Source organism: Teleopsis dalmanni, chromosome 1, assembly GCF_002237135.1.
Source record: "Teleopsis dalmanni isolate 2A chromosome 1, ASM223713v2, whole genome shotgun sequence".
In the NCBI taxonomy this organism is placed as follows: domain Eukaryota; kingdom Metazoa; phylum Arthropoda; class Insecta; order Diptera; family Diopsidae; genus Teleopsis; species Teleopsis dalmanni.
This window is the reverse complement of record NC_051846.1, coordinates 215318887-215331567: the sequence shown is the minus strand read 5'-3', so window position 1 is coordinate 215331567 and position 12681 is coordinate 215318887. Positions and strand designations below refer to the sequence as shown.

General features: G+C 32.4%; 1 protein-coding gene and 2 non-coding genes across 3 annotated transcripts; 2 read left to right on the top strand and 1 right to left on the bottom strand.

The window, feature by feature from the left end:
- Positions 1-1851: 1851 nt before the first annotated feature.
- Positions 1852-1923, bottom strand: Trnat-cgu. The gene has a single exon. It is a non-coding gene; the product is annotated as a tRNA-Thr (tRNA).
- A 423-nt stretch (positions 1924-2346) lies between these two features.
- Trnap-cgg lies at positions 2347-2418 on the top strand. The gene has a single exon. It is a non-coding gene; the product is annotated as a tRNA-Pro (tRNA).
- Positions 2419-5759: 3341 nt separating this feature from the next.
- Positions 5760-11858, top strand: LOC119671968 (rhombotin-1; the record flags this gene model as incomplete). The annotated part of the gene is given in 3 exon segments (XM_038082888.1): positions 5760-6070; positions 6182-6307; positions 11227-11858. Coding segments are annotated over 3 exon segments (759 nt in total). The 3' UTR covers positions 11549-11858.
- Between the last annotated feature and the right edge of the window lie 823 nt (positions 11859-12681).

Sequence of the window (12681 nt, the reverse complement as noted above, 5' to 3'; positions counted from 1 at the left end):
AGTTTGGCTAATAGGCAATTAAGAGTTTAAAGACCTCCGCAATGCGCTAAGATCGGACTTTAGCGCGATTAAATTTATTATTAGCTCTGGTGCTAGTTCGGCAATCTTTCCCTTCACTGCGGCATCGCTGTTATAAATTTTCTCACATGTTCACACTGACTAATAAGTTTCTTTAGACTTAATTAAATTAAATGGCTTGCAACTTCGCCACTTTGCAACAAAAATAGCTAAAATGTTTCTATCTTCTCTAAAAATTATTATAAAAATTTATTGAATTATATTCTGTTGTGTATGAACTTTAATGTGGCAACGAATTTCCCATTCATTCAAAATGTATTTTGTATCTTATAGTTGCGCTTATCTGTTACATTTACTAATTCGCACTTTTTAATTCATTTTTGCACAAAACCACGTTGAGCAAAAGGAAAACGCAATCTGAATAATAGCAGTTAGGAGTCGGAACTTCGGACTGTGTGTGGTTTACACTCTCATAAACAAATAATAAAGTTCAGCATGGATGCGCTACGATGGAAAGTATCTATCAGATACAAACGCAGCCTGCAGAAGGTGGAGACAAACTGAATTTGTGGCTGTCGATATTAGTTTTTATCCTTGTTCAATTTTCACTTTTTTTAGTTGTTTCCTTGTGAGCTGCTGTGTTATCCTGCTGCAGTTTCCGAACATCAAAAACGCGTAACTCCATTTTTTATGTGAATTTGTTTTTCAAGTTTTTGTTTGCTTGTCAAAAAAACAGAAGCGCCAAAGTTGAGCTGCAAATATTTGACATTATCAACGCGAACTCCGCTGGATTGCCGCAAGTTATTGGCGCATCTGCGTTCCCGAGTCACTCAGCGTTTGACGTTGGGGCCTGTGGTTTTACGAGTAAATTTATGCGCACTTTTTATTGACAAAATGTCAGGTTAAATTTTAAAATTACCTTATTCATGTTTTATTAAAATAAAGTTTGAAATATTTTTTTTTAATTTTTTACATATGTATGTTTTATGAGTTTGAATTTAGTTTGTTCTAGTAGTAATATCCGTACTAAAAAATGAAAATATTATTCTATAATTTATTTATAATTAAACATTTTGTTTCCTATCACAAAAAATCCAATTCGAATGTATACATTTTTAATTTTAAGTTTTAAATTCCGACAAACATCCATCATCGGTGATCTCTGATAGCATCTATTGATTTAATTGTCTGTATAAAATTTTGGAATTACAAGTGCTAAGTATTGAATTCTGCCAAATTTGAACCCTTGAACACGTGTCAAGTTAACACATAAGACCGTTTTTAAAAGACGATTTAGTTTGTTATAAGATACACAGATAAACAGACAGTCATTTGTTTTAGTTCATTTGTTAGCTTAACTGATAGTACATACCAAAAGTCCGAAAGTAAAGTTGTATTCCATTAACTCAAAGGCGAGATTAAGCTGGCATACAATTTAATCCATTTATCAATTTTAAATGCTGAGAATCATCAAGAGTCTATAATATTATTTAATTAGCTAAAAATTATCCATTGCCACATATCTGCTAGGACACATCAAAAGTCCTTATACAACGAGATTATTCGATTAGTTTAAAAACTGAATGACTGGTTTGCATATTAATCAGTCTGTTAACATAGAAATATACATAGACAAACGATTGATAGCTAGTGAAATGCACCCGCAGAGAATAGATAGACAAATTAGGGATGGACTTGGTCAATTTATCTTGTCAAAAAATACTGTGAAGGAAAATTATGTTTTTATAATTTTCAAAGTCTTAAATGTTCATTTATTAAATTATAATTGTTATAAACAACGGAAAGGTTAAGAAAAAAAGATAAAAAGTATTGTGCCCTCTGTGAGGTTTGAACTCACGACCCCTGGTTTACGAGACCAGTGCTCTACCACTGAGCTAAAAGGGCCAGATGATCACCACTGTCAAATGCATGTCATGACTTCAGCAGATATTTAGAACAGAATTTAGAACTTCTTTTTCGTTCTTGAAAATTGAACTTCGAAAAATTGATAAAACCAAGCGCAAAAGCTTTAACAACAAATATTAGTAAAAATACGAACTGAGAACAGTTCATATTGACAGTGTTCTAACTGCACCCACAACAATGAATGTGCGCAAATGGTTAAAAGTAGGCAGCAGAGTGGGAACAGATAATAGCAGAAATCATTACGAAGAAAGAAATTCATTTCATAATAGAATTTCAATTATGCTTAATTTTTTTTACACAAAATATTTTTTGTTGGTTTTTTTTTAATTCTATTTCGCATGCTTAAGTTACTAAATTTATTTATGGAAAATTTATGTGTACTTATGTTAGGTACTTGCTAACGGCTCGTTGGTCTAGGGGTATGATTCTCGCTTCGGGTGCGAGAGGTCCCGGGTTCAATTCCCGGACGAGCCCAATCCTGTGCGGACTTTTTTATCATGAAATGTTTTTTTTTTTTTTTATTTTAATGAAGTTTCTAAAAAAATAGTACAACATACCATTTAGATTCACTTAAAATTCATTATCGTTCATTTCGTATTTTTAGAATTTTTGCTATAAAATTCTTTAGAATATGTTTATGCAATATAATATAATGCGCTCAAAAGTATGCACACATTTAAATATAAGACGGCTTTATATAAAGAATACGCTATGTAGCTACAAGGTGGGAATAGTTTTATGTTGTAAAAGTTATTAGTTGATATTAATTTATGTTCGAAAGCCTCTTCTGTGCACAATGTTGGAATAAAATGTTTTTAAATTAAATATAAAAGTTAAAATTGTATGCTTGTGAAATTTGACTTTAATACTTTAATAAGTATTAGTAATAAAAATAAAAAATTCTATAAAATCAGTTGTGGATAAAAGCATAAGAGAAATGTTATTCTGCATAGTGAATTATTGCTTAAAAGGAGTAAGGATACGACGATTCATTACATGATTTTTTATCTCAAACTATAAACAATAATTATATTAAAGCGTAGATCTTAAAATTCTTAAAAAGACGACTATAGTCAGGCATTATCAATTAAATAACTTCCTTTTGTCCATAATATATAGAAATTATTATTATTACATATATACCTTGTGATCAAAAAAGAACTTATTCGTTCTTTTTTTGAATTCCCTTGCTTATCCAATCGGTAAATTTTTTTATTTTCACGCTGGCACAACACTATTATACACATTCTGTCAAAGTTTAACGCATATCGTACGATTAGTTTTTATTTGGCGTCTATAGAAAGAAGTTGAAAAATTTTCGTGTGGCGATTTTTATAATGGATCAAAAATTAGAACAACTTGCGTGCATCAAATTTTGTGTTGCAAATTGATTCAAGTGTGCTGAAACTGTTAAAAAATGTTAAAAAAGGCCTTTGGATATTTGTGTGTGTTGCAACCATGAGTATACGAATGGTTTAAAAGGTTCAAAGACATGATGAGATCCCTGGCCGCCCAACAATTTCTGTTACTGAAGAAAACATTTAATCAGCGAAGCAGATCGTGTTGGAAAATCGTTGTGAACGGATTAGAGAGATTGCAGTATTGTTGGGCATTTCATATGGATCGGCCGAACACATTTTAACTGATGTTTTGGGTTTGAAACGCGTCGCTTCTCGGCTGGTGGCAAAAAAAGCTGAATTTCATTCAAAAAAAGCGTCGTTGTGATGTGGCCAAAGAGATGATTTCCAACGCAGATAGTGACCCCACATTCATCGAACGCATCATAACTGGTGATGAGACATGGGTCTATGAATTTGACATGCCCACCAAACAACATTCGACCGAATCGTGCTTCGAGAGTGAGCCGAAATCGAAAAGAGAACGCCAAAGTCGGTCCAAAATCAAAGTTATGCTGACTGTTTTTTTCGATATTCGTGGTGTGGTGCACTATGAATTCCTTCCGGACGGTCAAATGGTCAAACGGTCAATAAGGAGTATTATTTGGCCGTTATGCGTCGTTTTCGTAAGGCCATTCGCAAAAAGAGGCCGGATTTATGGAAGGACAACTCATGGATTTTATACCACGATAGCGCACCGGCTCACACAGCGTTGTGTTGCAGTTTTTGGCAAAAACTCCACCAATATCATCAACCAAGCACCGTGCTCTCCAGATATGACCCCGTGTGACTTTTTCCACTTCCCCCCGACTCAAATTGCCATTGGGAGGACCATAGGCGCGTTTTGAGACCATAGAGGTCATAAAAGAGAATTCGCTGCGTGAACTAAAGACCATACCTTCGGCGGCCTATAAAACTTGTATGGAAAATTGGATCAAGCGTTGGCATGCATGTATTACCACAGGAGGAGAGTACTTTGAAGGCGATAATAAAGAAAATTATTAAAAATTAAAATTTTGTGTTTTTTTAACTTCTCGTTCTTTTTTGATCAAATGGTATATATATATTTTAAAATTTCCTTTGAGTGCTCTGATGATTACATATTATAGTGGGCTTGGACTTGTCAATGTTAAGTGAAGAGAATACCTCAAAATTGTTTGCATTCACTTAAATCTGGAGTTATTGCTAACAACACAACATTTAAAGCTTGAATGTACATCACAATTTCAATCAGAAAAACAGACTAGCTTTACGATTCCCACAAATAATTGCTTCGGTATCTGTTATTCTTTTTAGTTTGGTTGCTGTTTGAGTTTTTGATTATAGAAGGACGCTCCTTCAGGAAAAAAAATAAAATAAAATAAAACGGAAAAATAGAAATGTGGCTGCAAAAGCCAGTGATATATGACTCTGAAAGACCAAACCAACACCGAATGTTGACCATTTGTTTGCGGACTTGTTTTTTACAATATTTAAAACAAAATCCAAGCAAATAATTTTGCAACAAAATATCCTTGTTGTGCTCGAGCGCACTTCAAAGGGATTTACTTGAGTGCTGCCACAATGTTTAAATTGTGAACAAACATAACAACAACAACAACAACAACAATGAAAACACTAAGTCAGTCTGACAGAAAAAAGTAGTTTTTCCTACACCGTCCAGTGCAGTGGGTAAATGTCCAAGGCTCAAGGATTCAAGTATTTTGTTGAGTTCTATTAATTTATAATTTTTTTTTTGGTGAATAATATTTTAAAATGTTTCACAAAAACGTTTCCTTTTTTTCTTTGGCGATTATACGCGCCAGTGTAACCTTCATCACGTTTTCTAATTTGCAATAAAAAAAGTTCGAGTGCGGCACGTTTAACGCTAGTTTTTCCATTGAAGTTTGCCCTTAGGATTTCATTTAATTTATTTTTTTTTTTTTGGAAAATGCGTGCAAAAGTTTTCACTTGTTTTTATTGCTTTCTTCAGACGGGAGTTCTTTGTGCATCTCGATGCTTTCTTTTTTTTTTTTACATACTAACTTTGTGTTATAATGGCAACCCTTTTCATTCTTACACGAGTCAGCAGCGGCCATTCAGCGAAGTCAAGTGGCGGTAATTATTCTTATGATTGCTCGATAAGCTGCGGAAAATGGGAAATTTATTTTCTTTTTACAATTTCACAATTTTAAAATTTCAAACAGCAACTTTCAGCTAATTTATTAAGCCTAGAATGTTAGACTTTTGCTGTAATAAATCGTGCGCTTTTTTCGCGTGTTTATATCGCACTGATTTATTTCTTTTGAAACAACGTAAAAATATAAACAAATAAATATAAAAAACAAAATTTAAGATGAAAAATCTTTTTCATTCTCATTTTTTTATCGCATTTTTCTTATATTTTACTTTATTTTGTCCCTTTTTTTTGCTTTGCAGATGATGACTATGGACATAACCAAAACAGAGCCCAATACGGGTTCCAATAACCCGCCGAACGGCAACAACACTAACGGCACCAACGCCAATAGCACCATTGCGGCTGCTGCCAACAACAACAACAACAACGGCAGCCAACTGTGCGCCGGTTGTGGCAAACATATCCAAGACCGCTTTTTGCTGCGCGCGCTCGATATGTTGTGGCACGAGGACTGTCTCAAATGCGGCTGCTGTGATTGTCGTCTGGGTGAGGTGGGCTCCACACTTTACACAAAAGGCAATTTAATGCTATGCAAACGTGATTATTTAAGGTGAGTTCAAATGTTCTGGGATTCGACATCTTATTTGTTATCAAATAAGTTTTTACCAACTTTGAAGTAATTATTTATTAAAAAAGTTCTGTTTTATTTGTATTTTTCTAGATTATTTGGTAACACTGGGTATTGTGCTGCTTGCAGTAAAGTCATTCCGGCTTTTGAAATGGTTATGCGAGCTCGAACAAATGTCTACCACTTGGAGTGTTTTGCATGCCAACAATGTAATCATAGGTAAGTGTACTGAGTGTAGGGTACATTTTGAAGTAGTAGTAAATCAATAGAGAAAAAAATTTGATCAAGAATAAGGCTAGATCGTGCAGCAATGTAACCAGTTAAAATATCCTGAGAAAAAAAAATTTAAAAAATAATTATCTTTATTATGTATATATTATGTTATATAACTACAGTATTGATAATATGAGTAAATGTGATAGATTTGAAGATGAACAAGCTTTTTAATATGGATAAAAGCTGTTTTAGGTACAAAAAGTAAGAGTAATATAAAGGACCAAATTCAGTAGCCAACATTTTTGTATTGCCATAAGTCTATGTCATGATGCATAAGTAGTTTCCTTCTTTCTTCAAAATAGGCCCATTGGTGTCTAGTTAATTACTTACGCAATCAATGAAGTAAACAGTTCCTTTCTTAAAGTAGGAAACTACAAACTACACTCATTATAATTTTCTTATAAGTCCACAATCTTAAAAATAAATAAATCAAGTTATAGTGAGCGAGTATTCTCATCTAACAAGAAATTAAACAAATTACTAAACACCATGTTGGTATAATCCATGCTGTTTCACCACCTTCGAAAAAGAGTACTTGGTTCGATTTCATTAAGGATGCATCGCAGTTAAGTGGCTCAGAAACATAGACTTCTACCATATGAAACCATTGATAATCATCAAACTGAGTGGCTTGTGAAAAGCAGCACTCTAAATTAGTAGCTGTAAAAGTATTTAAATAACTTAAATTTGTCTGAAATCGAGTCTACAGGCTAATTTGTTATTTTTTTTTTCTTTCATTAGTCCATACTTTATGCTCTAAACTCTTATTTATTTAAATGACTTTGTGTTCGATGCTGAAATACAGATATACAGATACGTGAATTAATATGGCAAGCCTTAATTAGTACCATATATTAAATAATACTAAGAAAGTTCTAATAAATGGATATCTGTCTTAACCATGCAATATTGTCCGTGCAAACAATTGCTAGTTCCATTGATGTCCACGTACCTAAGAGAGCTCTTACTGTATGTACAAAAATGATTTATCGCTTTGTTTTTATGAAGTACATAGTAAGTGCTTTATGTCTGAGATAATAAAGACATATATCTTCACTAGCTTTGAACATTTTCTTTGAGTAATATTCTATAGCTGTCCAAAGCACGGCCTACAGGCATCATGCGGCCCGTGACATGTTTCTAATCCACTACATTTAGGCAGCTTTTTTTTGTTATATTTTCGTAACATTATATTATTTTATTTTTATGGCATCCGAAATAAATGAATTAAAATGTTTTAAATAAATCATTACACTTTTCGTTAATTATTAACGAAAGACTTACTAAAGACTTTAGTATATACACATGCCTTTGTACAATAGGTTCAAAAAACTCGTATGCAGTGCCATAGGTCATCACATTAAAAATAAAATATTTTTCGTATTGCAACAACTAATATTAATAATGTTGATATACTATTATAGTATATAGAATTGTGAAAGATAAACTAATGAAGACAATAAAAATAAATTTAACATTATCGCCGTGTTTTTATTATTTTATTATAATGATGAACGCATTTATTTATTTCTGTGGCCCTCCAACGTATTCAGTGATTTGTATTGGCCCGCTATCTTGTCTGGTTAGGACAGTCATGCTGTATAGGAAACCTTTCTTTATATATTTTTCTTAATTCTAAAGGCATTTCTTTTTTCCTTCTTTCATATTTACTCTTTCATTTTCATTGCTGTCGCTGCAGCTGTTGTATATAATTTATGTATGCGTGCATGTTCAAGTATGAATGTTAGCAAATACGAATATCATTGATAAGTTCATTTATTACTTTTGATTTTATTTTAATTAATAAGCATTTCAATACGTTGTAGTCTCAAATAATACTCTTAAAAAGTAATTGGCCACTTTCAGTTCACCTTAATACAAATTTATTTATTTTACTTGAACTTGAAATCCGTTTCTATATAACAATTATTAGTCACGTGGCGGTGTGAAACTAATTTTGCTTGACTTTAAATAAAATAAAAGGAAATGAAATGAAAGAATTTGTTTATCTTATTAAACAAAATTTTCAGCTAAAATCAGTGGATGGTTTTTTTTCAAGAGAGCACTGAAGTCTGCACCTGTACACCGTTCGTTGTCCATTTAAAGGGTTAGGTGGATTTCGGTTTGGTTAACATATCAACATGTGCGCGACAACAATTCCAACATCCGTCGTCGCTGTTCTCGTTCACACTCAAATAAACAGGAATTTAAATTGAAATAGTAAAAATGTTGCAAAACGTTTAAAAACCGGGAACCACCGGCAAATGAATACAAAATTGTAGCTTTGGGCGTAGATGCGTTTTTTTTTTTTGATTCAAAATATTAAAAAAAAAAGACCAACTGAAATAACGTCGCATCGTCGGCAAGCCACAACCGTCGGACTTCATTTCGGACGTTCATATCAACACATCCAGCGCCAATATCGATGACGACAGGAAATTATGTAAACTTTACGACAACAAAATTAAAACAAAAAGCGCAAAAGGATGTAAAACAAATGAAAAGTTTTCCATTTTTTTAAACCAATTTTCGGTTTTTTTTTGTTTTTTTTTGTTTTTTTTTGTTTTTTTTTTATTAATTTTTTCGATTTGGTACTGCGAGTGAAGGCCCGCATGTTAAATTAACACAAACGTCACATTTCCGTTTTATCACCAAACAAAATTAAAAAACTGCTACCATTTTATTGTTTACACTCCCTTCCCCTCTAACTACAGTCGTTTCGAGTAAATTGTAAGCTTCACTGATTTTTTGGAAATTGAATTAATTTTTTAAAAATTGATTAGCTTCATTTGTTTGTGGTATTGGCAACGCGGTGACAACTGCCTTATCCACTTCTGCCGCTGTATTCCCGCAGTTCTCCCGCTGCTGCTGTTGTGTACATTGTGTGCAGCTGGATTCAAATTCTCCATTGTGCTTTAGGACACTTGCTTTAAATAAATAATGTTTACCTTAAAAACAAAAACAAGAAGCAAAAAACACTAGAAATTCTAGAAAAACAATAAATAAATATTTTTATTCAAATCGAAAAAATATGAAAATGCCAAAATTAAACAAATTCTCAAAAATGCAAATGAATTCGCCTTCAATTTAAATATTTTATGCCAATTGTTAAAAGTGCATGTGTATGCATGCAATACCGCCCGCTTCCCTATCCCAATCCAATATCCGTTCCACTACAAAGTAGCAACAGATTAATAATGCATAGAGAAATATATAACATTATGTTTTTCTTTTTCCGCCTGACCAAAACCACACTCCTTTTCACTCCACATGTAAAGCAAAACTGAAAGAATAAAAATATTGTATAAATCGAATACAAAACGGAAACGGATATTGAAATAAATGTGTAGTGCACTGACAAACACGGACTGCGCTCATGAATTTGCACTGACGTTTAAAATCTCTTGAGTGACATTTCAAGAATTGGCCAAACAAAATGAATTCAACGATTTTCATATTAGCGTTTCCAGGGGTGAGGAGTGGTTTGAGTGGAGTGAGTGAACTGTGATGTATGTAAGATACCAGTTGAAAAAGAAAAGGTCGCCTACACACAAAATTACTGCCTCACAAAAGTGATGAGAAAAAAATAATGGAAAAAGGGTTGTTTGCATACTAAATTCTCATATTGTTATTGTCACAACAACAATTTTATGACGCCATTATGCGTTGTTATTGTATTTTTGTGTTTGTTATTTGGTTTGGCTCGTTGTTGTTGGTTTTGTCGAATTTTAATAAAATAAAATTTTAAGTGCTATTTTGGGTATTATTTGCCGAAGTATTAAAAAAGGATTTACATCTACTTTGTAAGAAGCAGATGTAACAACAACAACGAAGAAACAGACAAATTGCAATAACAATACCGTTTCGGGTTTTTTTTGTATGTAAAATTGCTATTGGAATTGCTGTTTTATTAGCATTTATTGGCTATTTGACTACATAATTTATAAGGAAAGCACCAGTACAATACGTTTTAGATTAAAGCGACTACCATAAGTGGGTTGGATAGCTTGGTGTAGAACTTTTGTGTCTCATTAGCGAAAACTTTGGCAAAATGATTTTCAGCGGTTCTTCAGCTTGTCAATTTTTTACCCTTATTAGAGTTTTGCAAAGACCGAAACGAATGGCAATTAGAAAGTGCAAAGTCCGAGCTATACGATGCATCAAAACAGTCGAGTTATGAGCAATAGTAGACCAAATGAACCACGCTGGATCAGCTCGTAATATGCAATTTTTTTTTCAATTTCGCCAGACACTTGACATAACTTCGTTTGCCGTCAATCCAGGCTTTGAAGTCGTTTGTTAGGGTCATCGTCCTCTGAGCATCATTGCTTGCGTAGGATATTGTTGGCGATCTTCCATTTTCCATTGTCGGTAATAAATCGCTTCAGAAGTGATTCGATTTCATAGTGTTTTATAGCGTTTTACTAAGGTAATTCGGTTAAACAAATTCCCTTTCGTTACATCACTCTTTGAAAGTTTTTCTTTTCGATCTGAGTAAGGAAAATAACTCTATGCCGTGAACTCCTATCCTCATCTGATATTAAGAAGCCCACGATGAGAGACAATCTCACCTTTATTCGATAGTCCTAATGTCTGCTGGTCGCTTTATTTTAGCGGGTTGCTAACTTTAGCTTCTCGGAAATCTCTGCCTTGGGTGGAAAACAATGAAAGTAGTTGTAATTGTTATTTTCATGGCTGTTTGGCTCTTTCTCTTGGTTACTGCCTTAAACAAAGTAATACATAGTTCATAGTTGCCATTAGTTACCATATTTACTGGATTTTATTTTTGATTTTGTTGAAAACTTTAGATTTAAATATTTATAAAATTAACCCTTATTTTTTTTTTTAAATTTTCATTTTAGATTCTGTGTTGGCGATCGCTTTTACTTGTGCGAAAATAAAATACTTTGCGAATATGATTACGAAGAACGTTTAGTATTTGCTTCAATGGCAAATCATCCTATGCTAAAACGACACGCCAGCTCTATTGGACAAGGCTCACCCACTAGTGGTGGGGGTGGACTTTTAGGCGGTGGATCCGTTGTAAATGGACCGGGTGCAGTGTCACGTACTGGCGATCACAACAACAATAATGGTCCACAGACAACTAACGGTGGTGGTTCACCTTTCAGCGTACAGGCTGCTGCCGCCCATATGAAGAATCCACTAGGTGCGTCAAGCTAAAATAGCGCTTCAGGCATGAGCAGCAGCTATAATAGCGGCTGTAAACGCTACCAAAGAAAATTTTACGCTAGAAATTGACTGAACTATTGCTGAGAGAGTGCATTGAAACAAAGCAGGAAGTGCGTACGGACAGCAGATTAAAATCGAATGAGTTGAATCTTTAGACGATTATTATTTCTGGGTTTTGCGTTGCTTTTAACATAAATATTTTTAGTTAAATATTTGTAAATGAATTCCATCTTTATCTTCTTATTTTCTAATCCATAGGACAAATTATCTAAAAAAATTGTTTTTAATAGTTTAAATTATCATAACGAATTAAGTGATTTTTGTATATATTATTTTGTGAAATGTAAGTCATTTGCTATTTATTAATTTAAAAAATTAGTTATTTTTATTTTGACTTGATATTTTTGGTTTCGCAAAAGTAAACAAAAAATATTTCTGTGCCAAAATAAATGAAAATTTAATTAAAATTTAAACACAATTTCATTCGGCTAAGCTGAACCTTATAACATTTTTAAGGGACATTTTTAAAATAAATTAATTAATTTGTTATAAATACCGAAAGTTGTGAAAACTAATTAAATTTATTACTCATCCCCCACCGAGATTCACACATGGTTCTGACCCACTTTAATAGTCCTTCTAAGTTAAGCTATCATTTAAACTACTGTCCTTTGTAATTACTATAGTTTGTATAATTTTTTTTATACAATTAAATATGAAAACTGTAAATATTATATGATTACTATCGCTATTATCGCTATTATTATATTATACTATTTAATTTAATATAATACATATGTACATTTATGTTCATAGTTTTAAATTAAAAAATATTTGCTCGGTTTGAATTTAAATTTTAATTAAGCAAACGAAAAAATTGTTGATTATTTTTTAAGTTTAGTTTAGTGTGAGGCTAAATAAATTCTAGTTTAACTATTTTTTAATACGAAAAATGAAAGAAACAACAAATCTTACAAAATATATAACAAAAATCTAATTTTAAATAAATTTCTAAACATTTTCTTTTTTCTGTAATACATAAAAAAAATAATAATAAATTATAAAAATCAGTTTTTTACTCTCTGCTTATATTTTTAATATAAAAAACTGATAAAAATTTATAT